The sequence below is a fragment of the Chamaea fasciata genome, unplaced genomic scaffold, assembly GCF_029207755.1.
Source record: "Chamaea fasciata isolate MVZ Bird 193981 ecotype frontalis unplaced genomic scaffold, bChaFas1.0.hap1 SCAF_1, whole genome shotgun sequence".
NCBI lineage: Eukaryota > Metazoa > Chordata > Aves > Passeriformes > Sylviidae > Chamaea > Chamaea fasciata.
The window spans coordinates 117,774,918-117,800,119 of record NW_027094086.1 but is presented as its reverse complement, the minus strand read 5'-3'; the positions used below and the strand labels follow the sequence as shown (position 1 = coordinate 117,800,119).

At 41.6% G+C, this 25,202-nt stretch overlaps 1 protein-coding gene across 2 annotated transcripts in view; it reads right to left on the bottom strand.

Annotated features, from left to right (window-relative positions):
- RFTN1 (raftlin, lipid raft linker 1) overlaps positions 1–24,524 on the bottom strand; it is a 95,955-nt gene extending 71,431 nt beyond the window's left edge. Inside the window, exons 1-2 of one of the 2 annotated variants that reach the window (XM_066194824.1) lie at positions 24,165–24,524; positions 13,964–14,119 (exon numbers count right to left, since the gene is read on the bottom strand). In XM_066194824.1, the coding sequence (XP_066050921.1) occupies positions 13,964–14,108 (145 nt within the window). In that variant the 5' untranslated portion in view covers positions 14,109–14,119; positions 24,165–24,524. The remainder of the gene's footprint in view (positions 1–13,963; positions 14,120–24,164) is intronic. The other variant, XM_066194814.1, reaches the window with a different exon arrangement.
- Positions 24,525–25,202: the final 678 nt, after the last annotated feature.

Sequence of the window (25,202 nt, the reverse complement as noted above, 5' to 3'; positions counted from 1 at the left end):
CTTCACTAGGTAACCACGTCCTGGCTTATCTCTAACTTTCTCCAAAATCCCACCTGTTTATTTGTAAACCTCATACCTCATTCTCTTTCAGATTTAAGGCCTTTTATCAATTCATTTGGAAACGTGTGGCACCTTTAGGACTTCTCACATCCTTGATGTCTTTAATTTTTTATGTGCCACATCGTACGCAAAAGCCTCAGACTGAGATGAACTCTTTCAACTGATGACTGCTTAACAGAGACAGATAATATTTTTGCAGTTCTTAACTCACCTGATGACTGTCAAGCTTGTCTTTCGTGTGCTGATCAAGAGCTGCAGCTCACAGCAAAGGCTTAATGAGATTCTCTTCCCCTTGAAAGGACTCTTTTTTTCAAGAAGAATCTGTAGCTAATCACTGCAAGTCTCAAGTTGAGAGGATGACTATTTGTGGGGAAACAGAAGCTGCAAGTTCTGTACAATTCAACTAAAGAGAACTCCATTTCTACGAAATGAGCAGGTTTTGCAAAAAGCAGTTGGCTGGGAAGCCTTAAGGTTGCAGTTCCTGTGCAAGACCTTATCGTAGTCCATGAGTTACCACGTACCAGGAAGAGCCACAACAGTTCACTACAGCGTCTGCTGAGCAAGCATCGGGCTCAGCTGAAACTTCTCACGTGCCACCTCCTATCTGGGAAACCCCCTGCTTTTCCCAAGATTATCACAGAGTATAATGTGTCACAACTATCAAGTCATTTGCAAAACCATTAGTGCACACAAACCAAGAGTCTGCTGGGTGTGCAAGCTGTATCACAGAAAGCAGGCTGCAAGTTCATGCAGTAACTGTGTCACTCGGACTCCTCTTAAGTCCAGGATAATACACACTTATACGTATGACTGCAGTAAGATAAAACCAAGTCACTGAGATTGTTTAAAACAAAGCACAAAAATATGCAACACGTGCCAGGGTTTTGCCAAGAGAGCTGAACAAGTGCCAAAGGAGCTAGCTGGGGAACTGGAAGCAAGACTAGCACAATGTTTGGCAAATGCTAATAAGTTCTTGTCCTCTACAGAAGCAATGAACATATTTTCAGGCTGCCTCATCGCTTAAAGAGAAGGCCACAATCTGGAGGCCTGGATCAATCTTTATCAGCTTTGTAATATGTTATGGCTGCAAGATAGTAATGATCAAATGGTATTTCACCAAATGACTGTGCTGAAGAGTTCTGACACTGCTGCAGACTAGCCATGAACCAGCAAGCACCCGGAACGCAGCACTAAACTGAGACCTATAGCAAAAAGGTACACTATACCAGGCCCAATGCGAGACGTTTGCTTGCCTGTTAATTTACATCTTCTACAGACTTACTAGGCTACCTGTCACCTGTGCACACACACACAGGCACTGAAAAACAAAACAGTAATAAAGGGCTGAAGCAGATAAAGCACCTTCAATGCCTCTCTATATATCAAGTCAAGGTAAAGAAAATGCAGGTGAGGCATTCATTCACAAAACCTCATGCAAATGCTGTAAGAACACTAACCTGAAGAACAGTTAAGACTGAGACAATCATTAAGGTTTTCAAACTACATTATTTTGCTGAGTACAATATTCACAACCTTAATTAAAATTGCAGTCACAATTATGCTTGTTGCTAAAGCAACAATTCTATGTATTTACAGAACTGAGCAAAGAAAGTGAGAAATTGTGCAGTTTCCATGATAGATTTAAACTACCTAAATGTTCTCAGGTTATTCTTTAAACAAAATTTAAATTCAATCTTGATTGAATTGATCTTTTCTAGAAATGATCTTTTCTAGAAATGACAGCATTTTAAGGTTTAAAGTAAGCTTTCCCCTGTTCAATAATGAAATAAGTCTAACACACTCAGAGGACATTTTTCATGTCATTCAGATAAATAAATAAATAAATAAATAAATAAATAGTCATGAAAGACCCAAAGGGATCTGAATCCAGAAATGTAAGTTGTCTTCTTCAGTAAAAGACCATGTGCCTGCCCATGCATGATATGATGGGTTTTATTTAAGCAGAACTTGATAGCAAATCTTGTCAGAATGACAGCCACAGTCCCTGCTGGGCTTCATTGATACAACACAACAAAAAGGCATCCCTCTGGCACTGGAAAGCTCCCAAAAAACTGAAAACCCATGCAAGGCCATGTCTCCTCTTCCTGCTAAACATGTCAACTGCTATCTGTCCCTCCATTTCCGCAGTCACTCACGAAACTCAAATTCTTTTAGTTTATGCGTTCAGTTACTCCTGTCTTTAGATATTCATTCCCTATTTCATCTGCTCTATTTTCTCCTGATGCCCATTCCTTTCTGAAGATCTTTTCTCCTCTTTCCACCATGCATGAGTGCTCACATCAAGTGAGCAAGGCATAGTAAGTGTCAGGCCAACACCTCCCTCTTAGGCTTCCAGACACAGCAAGGTGCTGCTGTGAAATCCCTCCCCTGTCCAAACACAGCAGAACAGAGCAATGGCATTACACACAATGTTTGGGGTCTCCATGTCCACAACCTACAACTGGTCCAGGCCAGAGTGGTTCTACCTCTTTGGAAGACATAGGTGGCAGAGGCCTCAGGGCAGTGCCCTTTCCTACTGCACTCATGAAAAGCCAACTGGACCCATACCCCCTTAGGGGAACCGCAGCACCAACATGGTCCTGCTCCTGGAGCTCTTCTTAGCTCTGTGTGTGATCTGCTGCAGAGATACCCAGAGCATGGAGGCCTCATTTTGGACCAGTGGAGGTGCTATACAACAGAAGGATGTTGGAAGATTTGCTTTTATTCCCCCCATTTCAACATGCAGAATGCATAGACATGCACAGATAGGATGCATATATCTCACATTCTCTCTATGACTGGAGGTGCAATGCCAGGCACCATAGCTGGGCTAAATTTTGTTCCAGTTAATTCTCTGGTCATGCTGGTCCCTGGGGGGAATGTTTCTGGTGCAGGCCATATCAGTATCCCATCACTCTTTTTCCTTGTCTTTGTCCCTGCTCCTGGAGTTCCAGACCACTTTCCCTCCATGTTTTTCTTATCAGTTTACTTCTAACTTTGGGCCATGTTCATCTTGTCTGACAATAAAGTTAGCCAGTATGTTACTTGAACTCTTTTTCTGCCCCACTGCTGTTTAGCTGCAGCTGTGCCTTCCACTCCACTTCTTCAGTGGAGAAGCCTGAAGTGTCTGTGTTGTCTGGGGCATAGCAGCAGGAATGCTATGGCAGGGAGCCTGAGCTAGGGATGTTATAGCTCATCACAGGGCTGACAGATATCTTGCTTGCCAGTTTGTTTTTTTTGTGGGAAAGAGTGCGGAGGCAGCTTCTAGGATTGAAGGATTCTGGCTATGAAGATCCTTTGGAGCTTCATACGAGCTGACATGTCAGCTGAGTGTTGACAGCCTATCAGGCAGCTGACAGGGCACGGTCCTCTGCACGGGATGCTCCAGCCAAAAGCCTAGGAACAGGACTGGCAGGCCATTTCCTCTGTAAGCTAAAAGAAAAGCAGGGAAGGAACAGATGCTTCCCAGGGAGAAATACATGTTTGCTTGTTGAGAGTAGGGGGGAGCTGATCTCCATACTACAGGACTTGATCAGACTGTACTACTCCCCTTCCTTCTCCTTTATCTCCTCTCTCCAAGCCAGGGGAGCAGAAGGACAGACTTTATCACCATTCCTTTTGTCAGTTCTCCCTCCTTTATCACTTCTCATAAGAGCAGGGCACAAGTTTGAGTCTTATCCCTCCCTTTTCCCACATGGTGTGCTGCTGCTGCTAGATTTTAGCCATGTTTTTCCTTAGCAAAAAACTCAGTCCGAAGTCTGTTATGATTGCTGAGGGCCACAGAACAGCAGCCAGCACCTGCCAACAGGGAGAAAAGGTCAAAACAGGCATTGAAAGCCAGGCAAGAGACAAAGTAACTATGCCCATATAAAAGGGATAAACAGCCAAATGCCACCAGGAAAAGACTGGATCTCCTCACTTCTAGACGCTGAGCTCTGCTGAGCCTCTCTGCAAGAGCAGTGTTTGGAACAGTGTTTGCAGGATGACACTGCAAAGCTGCCCTCCCTCCCCAAACTGCCTAGCCACTGGCCAACAGGTACTGCAATCACGGCACTCCACAGGGAAACAGCCACACCTGAACACAGGTTTGGACTCCCAAAATTTCATCCAACAACGGCAAAGTCACAGCAGTAGCTTGTGCAACAGCAAATTCTGACCTACCACACCATCCTCAGTGTAGAGAGCCCTACTAGACAAATTTTGTGTCCAACACCTGTGGCACCCTCCCCAATGGGGTAGAGCACACAGAAAAGCAAAAACTCATAAAAGTAAAACACATTTCATGTCTTCATCCTCAGAAAATGGCCAGAAGGAAGCAGGAGGCAGTTAGCTCATCTGGAGTGTGCTCACAGAGTAGCTGCCACAGCTGCCAGTGGTGAAAAGAAGTCAAGAGAAGTCATCAGGCAGTAGCTGCATTGATAGCATGTATGAAAATGCAGGAACAGAAAAACAAACCCAGAACAGATGTAAAACAGAAATCAGACATGTTTCTGAATGTGGAATCTCTTTACAAGTGTCACTTGGACAGAGCAATGACAAGTACAGTCATGAGCATGAGACAGATGCTGGGACAAAACAGCACATCCTGGAGGGGCCCCCAGAAGGGCTCACAAGCCAGACAGGAGCATCTTTCAGATACCTTTCCTGCAGGTTGCTCTGAAACACACGCTGTGGGATGTCCAGTGTACAGCAGAACACGTGACTTGTCCAAAGTAAAACCCTCAAACACATTTAATGGGGAGTGTAAACACCCCAGAAGCTCAGAAGCAACTGCCCCAACCTGGCCCCAAGACACTATTACAGGCTATGTGAAACAGCTGAATGTTGACACCATCTCCATCACAATAGAGACCTTTTACTCTTCACATTGGAACATAAGGAATATAAATGCAAACATTAAAACAAATCTTGCACAATCAATGTACATCTATTTGGTGCTTTCATTATCTCAAGGTCAAGAGCAGTTGACATCAAAAGTTCCTTTTTTCTCTCAAAGGGGCTATACTACACTCAGGATGAACCAATTCTAAACCTTTCATTTGTGTGATATCTTAGCCAAACGACAATAGTTTATTTTGTAAATATGTTAAGAACTCCATTAAAACACTGCAAAGATTTTGTATATCATCTTTTATCTGGATGAAGTCAAGGAATTAGTAGCAACAAGTCCTAAAAAGACTTAGCCGATCACTGCAGAGAAGACTCCGAACCACTTCTCTCCCATAATAAAACCATGAGGCATTTACTGTTTGAATTTACAAGTCTGAAGTTACTGTGTGATCTCCTGCTCCAGTTAAACACAGGGCAAGTTTTGCATCTGAGAAAACAGCACTGGGCCTCTGTGGCTTTAATAATTTCACCATTCCATCAGAAATGCCTGTCTGCCAGCCTTGCAGTCTGCCAAGTCTGGCTCCTTGGCTCTTGAACAGCATCGGGAGGACGAAAATCACATGAAGAATGGAAAAATGTGCAAAGCCAGAGGCCAAAGAAAAGACACAGCCACTCAGAAAGATCATGTGCAGTTCCTGAGTTGCTGATAGAAAGAAAAGGTTTCTTCGAAGTTGAGAGCTCTTTTAAGACAGTATATGTACTTTTCCATGATGTGAGTGAATTACAGCACTCATGTAAACATGATGTATGGAATGTATCTCTTGGAAGAAACCACTAACTACATTAAGAAGAATCTTGAGCTAACACAGTAGATAAAATAAATGACTGCATGGTAAGAATGGAGTATTATAGGAACCCAATCTAAGAATGGGCGCAAACTAGAAAGTTAGCACCCACATGACTATTGTGGCACACATTTTTTGACAAAGTGAAACGTGTGTAAATAGAACATCCTGCAGATGTTCCTTTCCTCCCTAGTCCATTTCTGTTTTGCACACCCATTGTCTAAATACACAAGCAGAATCCACACAGAAAGAGTGGCTATGACATCACTAGATGTACTCGAGATTCCATAAAAGCATCTAAAACAAAACTATGTTACCAAGCACAAGCCAAAAACAGAATTCCAAAACACATCATACTTATACTGTTTAACATATCTGAGATGTTCTAACACACATACCATAACGTATCTAAGGTTTCATCTTGTCTATAAAGTATTATTCCAACACAAAATAGCAGCGTCACAGTACAGCTGGAGCTTGAGGGGACAAGAAATGCCAGGAAACTTCAGGCTTTTTTTACATTTGAAATTAGGTGAATGGCACACAGCTTTTCTGCAGGTATGTAACTGTTAAGAGCAGGGCTAGAATAGTTAATTCAGACTATTGACCAGCTCCTTGCTTTGAAGACCATGATCCAGCCACCAGCACAATGGACTGCCCAGGACTTATTCCCAGTTCTGTCACAGTCATCACAGGACTTTAGATAAAGCTCTTTGCACTTTCTGTTGTGGTATAATTAAGTGTAGAAATAAAGCAAAACTTAAGTGATTGAAAGCTCACATCCCCAGGAATTACCCCTCTCAATGATATATGGGTACAAAATACAATACATACATAAGCCTGTGCATTGTACACCTCACTGATGTACAAATACAGAACACACACACACACACACATATATATATGTTAGAAGAAAAAGTGAGTGCATGCAGTCTATCACAACAAGGATCTAGATACAGTAATTATTGAAGCAGAGCTTCCATTTAGAAACTAAAACACGTCTCCTATATGTGCATCCTTATTTAAAAAACAGTAAAGTTCAAATCTAACGACTCTTTCCAGCAATTACATTTATGATGTAATTTATGGCATTTATTAAACTCTCAACATATGGAATGCTCCTTTTATGTCAAATTGCAAGTTTCCCAAGACACACAAGTGAGTTTTATAAACTGCTACAGCAGGAACATTTAATTTTGCTGTGACTTACAAGTGGCAGGTTCTGCAGGGTTACTGGAGATTATCTCAGCTGGCTGAAGCAAATCAAAGTTGTGGATTCGGGCCATCCACTTAAAGAGTTGGACTCAATGACACTTGGGGGTCCCCTCCAATCAAGAATATTCTGCAAATCTGTATTGCGACAGAATCTACTCAAAACAGAAAACCAAGCTAAAAAATTTCCTTTCTTCATATTTGCATTAACAGAAAGGACAGAAGCTCAGATCCAGCAAAACCCTTATGCTGATTCTTCATATCACATACATATAACCAAACTAAATTCAATGAGATATGCACGTGGACAAAGCTTTAACAAAGGGGAAGCATCAGCAGAATCTGGGCTACCAAGAAGTAATCCATTGGCCTCTCCTGCTCATCACCTTTCTGCTCTGAACCTGCTACACATTAATCTGCTCTGAAGCATTGTTTCAGTCAGTTATAGATGATCTATACACAGTCTGGTTCAAGTTATCACATCTCATAAATAACCTAACAATATTGTGCCGTGCTAATTTTATTTCATCACTCCTGAGGACAAAATGGTGGTAACAGACCTGGTCAAATTGAAATACAAAACTCAAATACTAATTTAATTTATGTTCTTCTACTTACAGAAATGAAAACAAAATTAAATAACTTTGCCAGTGGGGAAATATTTGCTTTTACTAGTCTTAAATCAAATAACACCTGCAAATGCAGAGTTGCAGGTTTTGTTCTTTTTTCAGTCACACAGCCACTTGCTTGGAGTTGTTTATTTTTTATGTTTGGGTTTTGCTTTTTTTTTTTCCCAAGTGAATGGTGAAGTGAAACAGAAAGCAGAAGCCAGGCACCAACAACAGCTTAATGTAATATAAAAATTAGTGATAGGAAGAGAAGGTAAGCATTGAAATCAACAACAAGTACTATGTCCTAGAGTAAAAAGCATTTCCTGACAAAAATGCATATACATTTTACAGGGAAAATGCTTCTCTGTTCTCTACTTGCACAATTCTCAGTGTATGACACTTCCAATTCTGAATCAGACTTCTTTCCTTCTCCAAGGGGAAAAGTGAGGGGGTGTCTACTAATTTAAGACAAAACTGAAATTTAATCTCAAAAAAAAAGATTTCAGTATGGATATATTCTTAACTATTGATTCTAATATAATAATGCCCTCTATAAAGGTCCACTAACACATTATTTGTGTCTTGTATTGGAAAAAAAAAATCAATAAAAATCAAAAGCCCAGCCATGTAAGTTTTAATAATACTGTAGTAAGTGGTTTTTAAGCAGTATAGCTGTCTCCAAAACATGATGGTAAAGTATCCATATGCTTGTCAGAACTTGAAAGATAAATACACTTTCAAATTTTAAGTATGTGTATCTATATATATATACCCCCCAAAATGCCTGAAGTAAGAAGGTTTTATGTATGTAGTAAATTTATTAAACTGGGAGTACTGTCCTGGTAAAATATATGTCCTTAGACTACAACACTTAGAACATTCAAGCAAAAAAATACAGTGGGAATGTTAGAATGCAATTAATAACCTTATTTTAAAATTATTTTCTTCATGTTGTTGTTTGGGTTTTTTTTTTCTTTACCAAAGAGACAAATTCTTGACAGTCAGGATAAAACATATGCTCATGCATTCACACTATAACTTAAAAACTTCTTTGGGACATGTGAAGTATTGCTATTTTTCATTCCATCAAAACATCTGGATTTTAGTGGTTTTACAGCACAAATGGCTTGTTCAGAGTATAGCCTTTCCCCATTTAAAAAAAAATTTATACCCCATTCCATTCTCATCACATGGCTAGCATATGTTTCATGCCAACTTTATTCAAGGCCAAAACCTATCGTAACTCATCAGGCCAATGAATTATTACAGGAATGTAAAGCAAAGCAGAAAAAAACCCCAATCAAGTCAGTCAAAAAAATTCCCCTAAATACCACAAATTCCATACTGTTCTGAGAAGTGAAGAGATAAATTACTATCAGATTCCTGTTTTTTCTCAGAAGGTCATCATAACTGAAGAGGTGAAAGAAAAGAAACAGAGGATGAATAAGTTAGCTTAGTTTCTGTTTTCCAAAATAAGTAGATCAGATAAGAGCAGGGAAGAAATGCAGATTATTGAAATATTTCTCTTTCCAACAAAATACCAAAACAAACCAGCTTACCCCATAGAGGCACTGTTGAAAACATGGTTGCTTAAGACTATTCCATCTGCCAGCACATATCCTCCTGAGATTTGTTCACCATTTGCCCCTTATTTCCAATAAAACTTGGAGACAGCACAGGTATAACATGATCGTTCTTAATCTCCTTTTATTTATAAGGAGAGGGATGCAAAGTAGAAACAATTTTTGACTTTTGGGCAGGTGATAGAATCTTTTGTAGTTTGGGTTGGTTTTTTTTTCAGTAAAGGCCTGAAGTATTATGAAGTAGACCCTAATTTGTCTCTTCCAGTTTCGTGGCAAAAGGTTTGCTGCAATTGTCTTTTATTTTCTTTGGGTTTTTTATTGTTGTAAAATTCAGTCATTCCTGCTTAACATTATTATTGTCTCTAAGGCAGCGAGATGACAACTTCCTCTGCAATTCTTCTGAAATTTTGCTGAACCAGCAATAAGCCACCCAAATCACAAATATAGTAACGTCTTCTGAACAAGTAAAAACGTGTGATAATTTACCAATTTAATTTGGGTGAAAACTGATGTGGTTTCACCGGAGAGAGAAAAGCAGCCCATAAGCTTTGGACAGTATAGATGACTACAGAATAGAACACAGAATTACAGTGTCAAGGGACAACACAGAAGACAGACTAGGATTTCTTGGAAGAGGCCACCTTAAGAGAAAGAAGAAAGATGAGATTGATAAAACCAGCAGCTCAAAACAAGTATGCCCACCTCAAGTCTGAAATGTCTTAGCAAAGTGCCTCCTCCTCCTCAAGTGCCAATCTACACTAGATAACCCTTTGCTGATCACAATTTTCACACATTTTCAAAAAGTAAAGGACAGTGGCAAATCTAACCACTTTAGTTCTGGAGAACCATGCGGATTATCAGTGTTGTGGCACACATGGAAACTGATGGGTTCTTCACAGCCTGCTTTCCTTGAAAGCTTGGAAAGTCTTTCCCTAGACACTTCACTTGCAAGTACATCAATTTCTAACACTGGGAAACATAAAAATGAAGCTTACCCTTGCAACCTTAATTCTGTCTTTTGCATCTATGCATTACTTACACAGCACTCAAGTAACTGATCAAACACTGTTTTCCACTGGACATCTGCATCAGTGCAAAGCAAGGCAAAAGTTCAGAAAAGACTAAAAAAATGTAATAAAGGAGCATATTTCCTTACATTCTTGTAGTTGCTTATGTCAGAAGGTAAACAGTAACCAAAAACACCAAGCAAGCGAAGTTATTAAGTTTCTAACTAACATTTCCACAAAAATGGTTGTCAGAATAGTATTCTATCCCTGTTTTCAAGAGAGTGATGCGAAGGGAATGAGCATTGACAGGAGGTCAAGGGAGGTGATCCTGCCCCTCTGCTCAGGCCTGGGGAGGCCACATTTGGAGTGCTCTGTCCACTTCTGGGCTCCTCAGTACAAGACAGACACAGAACTTCTGGAGAAGGTCCAGCAGAGAGCTATGAAGTTGGTCAAGGGTCTGGGGAATCTTTCTTACAACAAAAGGCTGAGGGAGCTGGGCCTGTTCAGCCTCAAGAAGAGGCAACCAAGAGGGGAGCTCATTAATGTGTACAAAATATCTAAAAGGTGAGTGTGAAGAGGATGGAGCCAGGCTCTTCTTCGTGATGCTGACCACTAGGACAAGAGGCAATGGGCAGAAGCTGATGCACAGGAAGTTCCACCTGAATATGAAGAACTTCTTTAACTGCATGAGTGACTGCACACTGGAATGGATTGCTCAGAGAGGTTCTGGAGTCTCCCTCACTGGAGATATTCAAAAACCATCTAGACACAATCCTGTGCCATGTGCTCTAGGATGACCCTGCTTGAGCAGGGAGGTTGGACCAGATGACTCATTGTTGTCCCTTCCAACCTCACTCAGTGATTCTGTGAGTTCATAATAGCATGAGCTGATTTAAAGAAGGTCCTATTTCTCTTCCCAACAATATCCTCCCTGAACTTCTACAAACTCCAGGAATCTTCAGACCCTTCCACAAGATACAGATCCAGCGGAGGATAACCAAACAAAAGAATTGCATAAGCTGCCAGATACATGAGTTACATCAACTCACAGAGCTGATAGGAGGCAAGAGAGGGGAGCAGGATTTCCCCACATACAGCTGCAAAAACTCGTATCTGCCTAGCTGCCAGACAAAGTGCACTTGAAACATATGCCACATTCTGGAACTGATCTCTCGTTATCTGGGTATCAAATTTGCCAATACATACAGTTCTAAACTGCAAATATAGCCAGCATCTACCTTTATGTCTGAAGTCAACAAGAGCTGCTTTAGGAACATATGAGGAAATGCTAAGAACTTGGAAAACTTCTGGCAACAACCTATGAATTAATTCCCACCTTCAACATGGAGATAATCACATCCTTCTCACCATTAAGATTAAACACTCGTGAGAGATATAGTTATCAGAGAAACCATTGCTATAGAAAAGCTACAGAGAAAAATGAGTACCTGTCTGCACTGCCAGGCTCACTAGCCTTGTAAATAAGACCTAGCATAAGAATAGAATAAAATACTCTGTAGCCACTCATAATTTAATATGGCTTATTCTAAAAATCCAGTGAAGGAGAAAACCTGTGGAAAAAAATTATGTCAGGATATACATGCACACTGGAAGGGCTAAAGCAGATTCATAGAAGACAGACTTCCCAATCCAAATGTTCTTCTTACATCGCTAGGAGCATTTCATTCTTAGAAGCCTACAAATCCACACAGATATAGGTGAAACACCCATTCTGTTTATCTGCAGAGGTTGTTTCTCAGCAAAAACATAAATGAACCAGTGATGATGAAAAAAGCTGGGAATGTCATAACACCACGCAGTGCAACACGAGCCTTCACACAGCCAACGACCAGAACAGGGAGGGAACCGCCAATCTGGAGAGCACATAGTCATGGGTGATAACCAAGGAAAAAGAGCAGGAACAACAGCTTCATCCCTCCCACATCTGCCTATCTGCTGACATCTTCAGATACTGGAGTGATGGGGAGACAACATGCCAAAGCAGAACTCAGCAGAGCTGGAGAGCTTATGCTATTTGGCAAGCCCAAGAACCTGATAGAAGTGCTTCTACTAACAGTCCCTGTAAAGCCATGCCTCCTAAAATCATAATACAATAATCTATTATGAGTAAGAAAAACACATACAAATATGCTTTACAACAAACCTAGAAATTTAATCAGATTTGGAAAGCCTGGGTTTATTTTTTTCTCTTTACCAGACATCCTCTGTGCCTGAGGCAAGCCACATTGCTACCACAAGTACTGATTCTTCCTCCACAGAGTGCCAAAGATGAGGCTTCATGAGAGAACGGGATAATGCACATGCTAAAGTTTGAGAGACACTCAGACAGAACAGTGATGAACATTCCAGAAAAGCCTGGAGAAGTGTGTCCTCAATATTAATTCATTTTCACTAATGATACAACTTGCAATACATCTCAGCAAAAGCTGTCAAACTATCAAAGGACATAAACAGCTCACTTTGAAATAAAAACACATAAATGTCGAAACAACTGCAATACATAAACATGAAAAAATTCCTCTACCATTTGCTTGGTGCTCTCAGTAACAGCAGTGCCTCCCAATTAGTGTATCAAAAAACATAACAGAACACAAATACAGAAGACAGGCACTCAAAGTCTGCAAAGACAAAACTGCTCAACTCTCACAACTGCCTACAAGAGCACAGTCCTGTCCAGTCACCTATTGTAAACCTCCACCTTTTCAAAACAAGTTTACTTGCAGCAGGTTTAAAGACCCAACAAACTCCCACTGCTCTGGGCTGGCAGGCTGAGCTGCACAAGGTGTCTCAGCAAGTGACACACCAGCACCTCTTTGGTGCTTTGACCTTGTCTCACATCACGAGAGATGTATGGCTCCAGCTTCTCTCTTGACCTGACTTGCAAAACAAGCGAAGACACAGCACACTGCAGGGCAAGAGCACAGAGGCTCCACCTGGCATCCTGCCAGCCAGCTCTAGCAGATTTTGGTACTGTGTTGTTTTATATATAGCAAGAAGCAGGTCCCAGCCTTCTGCTCAAGATTCAGACTTCCAAATGGTGTGAGGAGTAATTGCTTGTAGAACAGGCTAATCCTGAAGTGAAGGAGGGCACAGGAAATGGTGTGTGCAATACTGGCAGAAATGCCTGATGTCAATCAGCAAGGAAAAAAACAGAATATCTATGGATTGTCACAAGAATTAAAACAAGACTATTTCAGACTGAAGGAAAAAAAGGTAAAAATTGCATGAGACTGGATCTTCACCCCTTTGATGTTTTACGTCTTTAGTGTCTCCCACTATCCTGTTTCCACCTACATGGGTACACCTGTAAGTATCTATAACTGCATAAGAGTTATTTATGGCAAGTTATCAAAACTGAAGACACGAACTTCAGCCTCTCAAAACACCTTCACAGAGCCCAGAGAGCAGAAGGGGAGAAAGAAAAATGCAAGTGTATAACCTTGCAGACCTTGCAGAATTGATTTACCATATGAAAATTGGATGAAATGCAAATTAAGGAAACAAATGTCCACATCAGAGTAAAAAAACAAACAAAAAAATCCAAGAAAACAAAACAAATAAAAAGGGGAAGGGTAAAAGAACTTAAAATCTGATAACCTGTAACTAGCCATAAGGCTAAAAATTAATACAAAATTCTCACTAAGATGGAAGCATTATGGACTGAAGACAAGGCATTTACTTAAAGAAACTGAAGACATTTTTAGAACTTAACTACTATTCAAAAAACATTATGGACCAATTAACACACTTACTTTAACAGAAAAATAATCTAAAGAAAAATACTGTGTACTTACTATCATTTAGTGTCGTGAATTCCAAGAATCGATATTCATAGGAAACATCTATCTTGGTTTCTACCTGGGGCCTCTTCAAAGTTGAATAGATATTACCAGGTCGTTTTTCATCATGCTTCTCTAATTTGTTCAATCCACAACCCATTTCAGCAGTTCCTGATACAAAGAGGTAGGGAAAAGGGGAAAATGCATAAACATGGTTAACTTTGAGTTTTTCCTTTCTGGTTTCATGCCATACAATAGTACATTAGGACGATTTTTAATCTCTAAATACAAGCTGCCCACAAACTACATAAACTCATGGAATTACATAAATGCTCAGATAGTAACTGAAGTACATACTACTCATATCTACCCTCAAACATACTATTATTTTACTGGAAAATTGACAGTTTTATGTATGTATTTTGCACCTTCCAAACATATTCAATGGTACACTTCGGAAGACACATATTCCATTATAAAAATAGCTGAAAATGCAAAATAACTTGCTAATATTAACCTAGTAACAATTTCTATATGTGCGGTTACTAAGAGAGCACCTAGTATTAACTTCTACACAGATCTCTGTAATATTCAAATTGATATCTAGACTTGTAATTCACTGGAAAAAGCAAGTTCTGTCTGCAGAGAACGACCTACATTCACAAAACAACCTCACTTCCTCCCGCCTCGTTTTTTCAGGAAATAATGGCACTTTAAAAATCTGTCTTCAAAACAGAAAAGGCACCTGTCTACAGAAGATAAATCTAGTTCTCTTTAATAAGCTGCCAGCCCACAACATTTTAAAGGATTATTCCTATAACCATGCCTGCTACACATTAAATGTTTCTCAGTATCCTGAACATTATAGCTCATCTGAGTATGAAAGAGTGGAAGAATTACTTGAAAATATCCAGACGATCCAAACCCTCTAATTCCTCTCAACAACACTGGTGGGGCTCAGGCAAATTATTTCAACCAGCAGCAAGTACAAAAAACACAAGTATGAAGATACACCAGGTAGGCACCCGAGGTTTTTGATCACAGCCCACCCAATATCCTGCCTCCACCTACATGGAGAAACTCAGGCCGCTCTAAGGACAGGGAGAGAAACGCAGAATAAACGCCCAGTAACAAAGAGTGGCTCCCACAGGTCAGCCCAGACACTTAAAGGCGTGGGATTCATTCAGTGTAAACACACTGCATGCAGCATCAGGAAGGTCAGTGTCACAGGCTCCCTGCAAGCTCTAACACACAGCACTGAGCACCTGAGAAAGTTCAGTCACAGATCGGGCCTGCCTTTACCTTGACAGTTTATAAACTTAAAGCGGGGAATGAAAACCTTGTTCAGGTTCACCGTCTCCAAAGAGCTGCTCATAAGTTTATGCCACAGCTCCATCCCCCAAGAGCTTAGAAAGTTAGTCAAATATACAGCCCCGATGTATTTGGAAACTACTTGCAGAAAATTATCTACATTTTTATTTATACTGTACTTTAACTTTTATAAATTCTGTCCCTCCCTCATACTTCCTTGTGAAATCATTCTTATTAATATTTACCAAATCCCTTGCTGTATTTTGCTACGATAAATGCATTCAAGTCCTTTTCTGCCATTTCCTAGACAGGATCTCTGCTCCCTTCGTCACCCCACTCACGCTCATTTGCATCACTGTTCTCATTTCTCTACATGAACACAGGTGCCCATATGCTCAAAATGAGATCTTAACAAGGCTTATGAAAATAACATTCATGCTTTCCTGTCTCTACAGCAAATAATACACCTTCTGCACCTAAAATCATCATTCACAGCTGAATCATCACATTCACAGTTTACTGTCAACTTCCTAGCAGACAAAGAACATGTTTCTCCTTATTTTTATCCAACACAACTAACTGAGAAGTTTCCAACTCATCCCTCATAACTTTTCTCTTCTCCTTTGTGCTTCTACTGCTCAGTAATAGCCTCACCCCACTCTCCAGCACCCTAGGAAGAAGGAGCTGGAAGTCTTTCTGGGCTAAACAATACCACCCACCTCCTTATCACGTGCAAAGTCCATAAATGTACACCTACACCTTCCTGCCAAGTCCCTAATAAATAGATCAAAATAGGATTGAAGAACACATCAAACTTGAAAAAAGTAACATAGTAAATGTTTGATCACACAGAACCTGGAGGCAGAGAAGACATTTGCTATAAAGACCTCTAGCATTGAGAAAAAAGCATGGTGTGTCATCTATATTTCTGAAGTTTCAATATTTGGTCCATTCATCCAGCAGAAAACAACCTTCCCTGATTATTTTGAAAGACCGGTAAAAACTACTTTAACCATTTCTATCAATGAAATTGAGGTTTGCAGACTCAATTTTTCAAATTTGGTTATTTAAGGTTAAAAATCCTCATGATCTTTTTATGTTCCCAAAGTGATACTTTCCACTTTTTTTTTTGCAATAACAACTATTACCATTAAAGGAATATTCTTTCATATATATGGCAGTTTCTTCTTTTGCATGTGCAGTATTATTTCCTTCAGTCTGTTATTTATTTTAATACAAAAACATGTGTTGCATACTAATGAACCTGACAAGACACTAGGTATTTTTCCATGAACCACAATGGAACACATCTAGCAATACACTGGTGCTAGTGATGAATTAAGCTAGCAGTAAGTGTTAGCAACTGTACCAAATTTCTTGTTTCAGCAATGGCCCAGTAATTCTTACACATCGTAAGTACACAGCATTTTGTAAGGAAAAAAATTCCATTACAGAGGTCATTCCGCTGCAGTGCCTGCAACCTTTAGCTGTACAAATAGTCTGAAACCCACAGGACTCTTAGACAGTGGTGGCTGCAGAATGAGGCCTTGGGGACTCTGCATTTCACATCGTGAGGAGTTTTGCATTCTTTCCCAAACTGGGGTGAAAAATAAAAGCCTGCGCTTCCAGCAGCAGCCAAAGACACTCTCCTCTGCCTCTCCAGCAAACATTTTCTCAGCCCTTTGGAGAAAAATTCCTCCACCCTCAGTCCCCATGTGAGCAATGACCTCTGTGAAGAGAGACAACCCACAAGTCATTCAGCACGAGGTACCTGCCCACTTGGGAATGGACTGAAAACACTTTTTTTGTTACTCATTCCCCGAGTGACTGCTTCCTAGAAGACTGATTTTCACCTTTGTGCAGTCTAGCTAAAACTTCAAACAGTATCCCTGAGGATAAAGGCTTCCTCACATTTCGCTAGGTATAGGCAGTTATGTTACTTAAAGCACGCATACAGAAAAGGATGATGAAGAAAGATACTTTCACTTGAAAAAAATGAGGGATCAGGGGACAAAAACTAAGTTTCACAACATCACAATCTTTTCCACTGTAATTAGAATACAAGTGCTACAGCAGTAGAAAACAAATCTTAAAAAATAAAGTTCCTACTTTAACAGAGGAGTCTAAGCATGAAAATAAGCCCACAGAAGTAAGAATACTTTAAAGTTTTCTCAAATAAACTGATGCTGTGTGTATGACAAGTCATCACTCAATCACCAAGCTCTGCTCAAAGTTATCCCACAAAAGTCCTTCTGGGGCATCTTGCTTTATAACCTTTCAAAGGCTTTTAACATCAGTTATTACCTTCTTCCTTTCATTTGCAGCAAAGGTTGTGCTGCTCAGAGTCTTCCCACCACCATCTGAAAGTATCTCCTTGCTTTTCACTTACAAATCTACTTGTCAACAGGACATTATTCATCTTCCTAATTTTCTACACTGCAGTCATCAAAGAGTGCTGTAAAAAATACTCATCACTGATGCATTCAAAGTAATCTAAACCCACTTCAATGCACATTTTCAGAAGGGGTATTACTTTGCTATAAGACATGCTAAAGGTTACTTTGCTACATAGATTTATCCTGGCATTCTATACCTGCATGTGAATTCCACTTTTATTCATATTAAACCAAAATATTATCACTAATATTCCCTTTTTAGTAAAATGAAAAAACAATTCTTCAAAGACACTGCCAATTTTTCAAATTCTTCTTGCTCTGCAGGAGGTTCTAAGACAAACATTTTCTTTCTCATTTATGCAGAAATTAATTATCAACTCACAAGTTCTATACGGAGAAAAAAAAAAACATGAAAAAGTAACATTTAATAAAGAACATTAACCCCAAAAATTATGATCTAGCTCTGGGCTTTCACAATTACACATGTCAGAAAAACTAATTCTGTCCAAAAACTCACTTAGATTGCAAATTCATCTTACATGTGCTCTATGATCTTGTTGATCTCAAACTGTTCATGTGCTCAGCCACGTGATGATAAAACCAGAACTGAAACCCGAATCTCACAAAACATTGGGTTTTTTCAGTCTGCATCTTCACTTTAATTCTGCAAAGCATCAAGAATAGAAGGTATGCTGAGCTGCAGAACAACAGCAAAACCTACTCAATCAATTCCTTACTTTCTCTTGTGAAGAACAGCAAAGGCCTTCACCTGCTAGGAAAGAAGCAGCTTGCTTCTGCAAAATTTAGCCCAGGATTCATACATCCCAAACACCCAACTCACAAGCTGCACAATAAACCTCTTGCTGCCACCTCCTCCTCCCCAGTACTGTCCTGCATTGTGTATTTTAGGAGCAAAGGAACTCTGGGGAGCATCTGGAGGTACAGGACAGAAATCCATCCCAGCATGTCAAATGACCTGCTCTTGAACGCTCCTTCTCAATGTAAGTTTTATTGAAAACAATTTTATTTCCTTTGCCATGAAAAAAAGCCAAAAAATTACAACAAACTGTAGTCAGCAAGAGGAAAAAAAAAAAAAAGCCAGCAGTATTTCCACTTTTAATCACCTCTGTGATCCACAAAAATGAATTTATCTTGAATATATCATAGGAATTTTTACAGCTCTCTTAAAGAGGTGTCAAATTCTCAACTGATGATCTCTGAACCTCAGCTTTGCTAAAATACCCTCTTGCAGCTTGAATCTGCTTTCTCACATTGCTAGTGTGCATTCAAAATAGATGAAATACAACAAGTTCAGAATTAGCAAAGAAAAAGGATAAAATAATACCATGTAGCTAACAACTTATTCTCCTGTTAATAGTGATTCAGGCCCCAGGATTCCTTTCAGAAGAAAAATAGCGCAAAGAAAAGAAGGAAAAACAAGAAAACCCTTGCCTTCTATCTGAATTTCTTTTGGTGGTATACTGGGGAACAAATGAGGCTAATTTTCTGATTTATTGATCCATCTTTCCATGAAACTCCATAGCAATCTATCTCCAAGGAATAATAATGAAAATTACACTGAAATGTAACAGAACCACATGGCTAATGGAAGCTTGAATAGATTACCAGAATAAGTAATTTAAGGGATGCTTATCAACTAAGTACATATTGGCTAAATAGTTTATTTCAACTAATCAATGCATTATGTCAATGGCTACTTAGAGGGATGATTTGAAAATAATTCCAAAACAAATCTTTTAAATACTTATAATCTTAGAGTCAACTGCTAAGTATATAGCATTACACTGAATATTCTAGCAAATGTGTAAGTGAAATACACTACCAGCTGAAACAGGAACAAGGTAATTTTAGTACTAACAATGGCATCCAAGGAAAACGTGCTGTATGGAAAACTAATGCCTGTCAGCTTGTTTTTAAGCAAAATTAGTGAGAACAAGCTTGCGTGCATTAACATATTTAAATCATTTATGGGCCAGGACTAGTGCATGTATTTTGTAAGCTTTATTGTGAATGAATTTATTTTTTAAAATACATATCCTAGGTTACTGCTAACGTTTTTTTCACGAAATACAGGATATAGTACTCTTACTGATGAATGCAGCAGCTGGAAAACAAGATAACTGCAATGTATTAATAGGTTTTCTCTCTTGATTTTGGTTAAGACCTTTCATCTTCATCCTTCCTTCCATGAGTAATACTTAGGTACCTCACAGGGATGCTGGAAGGCATTTACAAATAATTACAGGACTTCACATTTGTTGTGCAGTGATGAGACATGCTTATTTTCTTAAACCCTCACTCCTGAAATCCTGACCTTTCCATTTTCAAAATAATAAGCACTTCATGCTCAGTTCACTTGCTGGCATGTGGTCACTTATTTCTTGCATCCTTCCCAGTCTACAAAACACCAGAGTGTTTAGTCCCCCTCTCAGCTCTACACAAACCCGGAGAACGCCTGCAAATTACAGTCGAGTCCCTTTCCTAGCATAGTTAAAGCAATGAACCAGAAGAGGAATAACAAGGCAAAAATATCAGCATAACTGAAGCAGAGAATTAAAAGCACCAGACCTGACAAACTGGGTGTACAGGTAAACAAAGAAAGCAGAATAGGTTGCCAGGATGATCCTTTGTCAGTTCCCAGAAAAGAGCCATGCTCCTGACTTCTCACTTTTCCCACCCTGGCTTACCACTGCATAGGTTTTTTTGTGAGATCATACCATCTAAAAAAGAAATTCCTTACTAAGAGATATTCACGTAGTCTTTTTTTTTTTTTTCAGTAGCATTACCATCCAGGCCAATAAGTAAGCATACATTCAATAAATACTGCAATTGTTTTTGTTAGTGTGGAGGGATCTGTGCTTTAGTAACTAATGTTTACCAAACAATTTGAAACATTCTGAAAAACTTAAAGATACAAGGAGCAACTACCATAAATCACTCCCATCTATGGGTTGTCAGATGTTACAGCTGACCAATTTTTTTTCACCACATACTTACGAATTTGACCAGTACTGTCAGGATTTTAGACTTAAGGCTGATAACTAAATCTCAGCTTACAGGAAGGTTGGTGAAAGAATAATCCCAGATTTATCCTTTATGATTGATTTGATTTAAATTAAACTGCAAAACAACCCAAGTAAATCTGCAATTAAGGTTTTCAATTTCAAAAAGCAAATCTCAAAAACTAAGGAATTCATTAGTGAGATGAACAGGAATGAGCAATCGGAGCATGTAAGCACAGGGGAGGTCTGGAACACGTTTAAACTACAATAGGAGTATCTGCAGACCTTGGAACCCAAGGAAGTGACAAGAGAATTCATAAGAAGGTTTCCAGACACAGTGAGATGAATTACCTAATAAAGAAGGAAACGTAGAATAAGCAGAGAGCTTAAGGGACAGGAACAAAGTTCAGCAGAGGATCAGTCTCGGATCAAGAAACACCAGCGTAAAATGAAATGTGCCAGAAGCCAAGGCAAGTTGGAGAACCCAAAGATACCACAACCCAACAGAAGCAGAACACAAATCAGGACTAATCTGGATTCATACCAAGAACACTGGAAGACCTGTCATGATGAACTGCAGCCCCAATTGCTAAAATTAAAAACCAAACTATTTTATTGGGTTTGGCACTGTCTCCCAGGGAGACAAGAAAATGTACTGACTACACAAAAAAAAAAAAAAAAAAAAAAAAAAAAAAAAAAAAAAAAGAGAAAAACATCATTTGGCCAACTAAGACAATTGCTAGTCTAGCTTCCAGAGTTTCTAAGCTTAAGGAAGAAAGGAAAGTAATACAGGGATAACTATGATAGGGATTCAGTAAAGTTAGAACAAACTACCCTGACAGGTCTTGTAAACACAAGTCACAGAGCAAGCACAGCACTAGCATTCAGCATGTCAAGTAACACACCAGCATGATACCGTGATTTCAACAAACCCTTACGAGGTGCTATTGTTCTCACTGCGGGGCTCACATCACCGATCTGAGCTCGACTCGGCTGCCCTGCATAACACACTCTGTTCAGTGCCGTCCCTGGGCCTGCAGGTCACCAGGCCACCTCTGTGGGCTCCCTGCCACCAGCCACACTCAAACCCCTCTAGGAAAACAGAGCTGGTTTGTGTGGGTGCGTGAGTGGGCATGTGAGCAACAGGGTGGGAGGAAGAGGAGCAAACAAGACCAGAAAGAACTGGTGGAGGATTAAGGTCAGCAGTGGGGAGCAATGTGAGGAACAGCAGGGTGGTGGGACACCCTTGCTTCCCACACCACCCACATCACCCTGTAACACTCCTCCGAAATATTTAATACGTGGTGATACCACGATGCTGTCTTTCAGTAGAGCAGAAGATTCAGATAATATCACATCTTTCTAAAAAGTACTTTTAGGTGGTGTATTTTTGGTCAAGATAAGGAAGTGTTAATGTCACTGAACAATGCACAGGTAAAATTTATGCCAAAATACCATGTGCAAACATGGGTGCTAAGAAAGAAAATAAAGACTGAATTAACCTGACAAAAGCATGCACAGGAATGTTAAATATGAACCAACTTTCTTTTAAAGTTAACCCCACACCACTCTGAACCCAAAGAAAACAGGCATGAGAAACAGATGCAGACTGCACTGTATGCACAGCTGTTTAATGACAGTGAGTAAAACCACGGTGTATCACAAAATTACTGACTTGACAGTCCTATGTTTACTGCCTTTTGCCAGTTTGCCTTGGAGTAAAACCCAAGCCACCTGAGTGAGGAAGGCAAAAAAAAAAGTAGATCACTAGTGCCAGGTGTGAAGCTGTGGGATCTCACATGAAGTTAGGATCAGAATAGTATTTAAGAGAATATTTTTTACTTACTTCAAATAGAGACTTCATCAGCTTTGATTTTTATTCTTCACAAGTCTGTGACCCCAGTTTTTCCACCACAGAGTCTAAGGCCAGTTCATTATACCCAATATGGCATTTGTGTTTCCCAGTACCACAGCTCAGAACTCCCCTAGGTATTTAATCACAGCTGCATATACTCATTTCATGCCTCATTCTCAGATGGGGGAATGCCAGCATTCAAGAGGTGGAAAGCCCCTTGTCTAATGTAACTTATTTGAGGTTAAGCTAGATTCCTAAAATAACCCTTCATTCTAAGACTTTTCTTTTTCCCTAGAAAAAAAACAGAAATTAAAAATACATATGTGACCACTGGCATTGTGAAAAAGAGGGTTATTGCCACTAACTTATTATTCAATACTGGGACCTGAAATGAATTGGATTTATTAAAAAACAAAAACAAACATAAAAGCAGAGGTATGAAAATATCTCCCCTTGTAAGCTAGAGGCCAGCTACATCTTGATAAAGTTATTCTCTTACAAAATAAATAAATAAGTAATGTTTTTCAAAGGGAATAAAAATTGAAGCACCATTCACTCAGACCACAGCTTCTGAACTTTGGCTGAAAACATTAAAGAACATTATTTCAGGCATAGCTGTATTTTTATTATTTTAAATACAGCATTCTCTTTGGCACAACAGCCACCCCTACCAAGTCTCCAGCACTGCTGCCTGTCCTGCCACACAGCAGCCTCTGGTTCAGCTCCTGCTCTGGTCCGAGCTGGGAGCACTCCGGAGGGAAGCACGCTCAGGGGTAATGGAGAACAAATGTCTCCCATTAATTATTTGACTAAGCCGAAAGTATCAAAGAAGAACCGTAAAGTCCATCCAACTAAATTCCCCTTTTCCAGAAATACACAGGCTGTAAGAAGAGGCTGTTGTGACAAGAATTCAGACAAACCAGAGAGAAGAGCGATGTATTTTACACTCAGACGTACAAATGCTGAGCCATGGTCACCCTGCCTCTTTATATTGTAAGAAAAACGTGCTGAAACAACATCAAGAACTTGAAAAGGCAATAAAATTGGAAAACAGCGACTGTAAAATCCCAGACCCCAGCCAGCCACACGATGGCACGGCACCGCCGCCTCCAGGTTCCCGGCATGTGAGGAGCGGCGCCGGGCTGGGCGGGCGGGCGCCCGCCGGTTCCCCTCAGAGCTCCCTCCTCTCCCGGCTCTGCCTCACTGCGGCGGGGCTGGACGCGGATAACCATCCCACTGCCTCGGAACGACTGCCGGCTATGCCGCCTCCGGTCCGCCCCGGCCGCGGGCAGCCGGCGGAGCCCGGCAGTCCCCGCACATGGGCTGACAGGACGGCACCGCCCGCCAGCCCCACCGCCCTCCCGGGCGGGCTCCGCTCTGGACCCTCGGCAGGACGGCAGCGAGCGGACCCTCCGGAGCAGCTGCGCAGCCCGAAACCCGGCCGGGGAGCGGGCGGGAGGCAGTGCCCCCCCGCCTCCAGCAGTCCCGCCGAACCCGGGCACGCCGGCCAGCCCGCGCCCCGCTCCGAACTTCAGGAGCCAGAGGACCGCGACGAGTCGGAACCCCGGAGTGGCTTTCCCCGATCCGGCACGCCAATCCTGCCCAGCAGCAACCCCTTCCCGCCCCCTCACCAAGTTTGTCCGCCGAGCCGGTGGGGTGCCCGGCAGTACCTGGGGCAGGCAGCGGGCGAAGCGCAAGCCCGGTGGTGCTGAAGATGCCCGGCGGGCGGAGACGGCCGGCCCCGCTGACAGCGTTTCCTCCTCCTACTCCGGCTGCCGCCCGTGCCCGCCCGCCGCGCTCCGGGGCCGCTCCCCCCTCGGCTCCGCGACAGGGAGGTGCCGGGGCAGCGCCGCGCCACCACACGGCCCCGCCGCCCGGCACAAAGTTTGCGCGGCGCAGCCCGGGGCAGCGAGTCCGCTCTCGCTCAGCCCGGCCGGGGGCCGCGGCCACTTCCTCTTCCTCCGAGCGGCGGCGAGAGCCCCGCGCCCAGCCCCAGCCCCAGCCGCGCAGGGATGGGGCAGCCGCGCTTCCCGCCCGCTCCAGCGGCACAGCCTAAAGGCGGATTGCTCCGCCCGCCGGCCAGGGCGGGAAGTCCCCCCACGCACTGCCCGCTTCAGCCCCCAGTCTTGCCCCGGCCCAGCTCCCCCGTACTCCCCCCATCATCGCTGATGATACAAACTCGGAGGAGTGGTCGATCCCTCGTAGACTAATGCGGCCTTTCAGAGGGACCTCAATAGGTTGGGGAGTTGGACAGAGAAGAACCATTTCAAGTTCAACAGTGGCAAGTGCCACTGGAACGCAAATGGGTCCTGCACCTGGGGAGGAATAACCCCATGCACCAGCACAGGCTAGGAGCCAACCTACTGGAAAGCAGCTCTGCAGAGGAAGACCTGGAAGTCCTGGAGGACAACAAGCTGTTGATGAGCCAGCAGTGTGCCTGTGAAGCAACGAAAGCCAAGGGAATCCTGGGATGCATCACAAAGAGCATTGCCAGGAGGTCGAGGGAGGTGACGGTCCTGCTCTGCTCAGGCCTGGGGAGGCCACATTTGGAGTGCTCTGTCCACTTCTGGGCTCCTCAGTACAAGACAGACACAGAACTTCTGGAGAAGGTCCAGCAGAGAGCTGTGAAGTTGGTCAAGGGTCTGGGGAATCTTTCTTACAACAAAAGG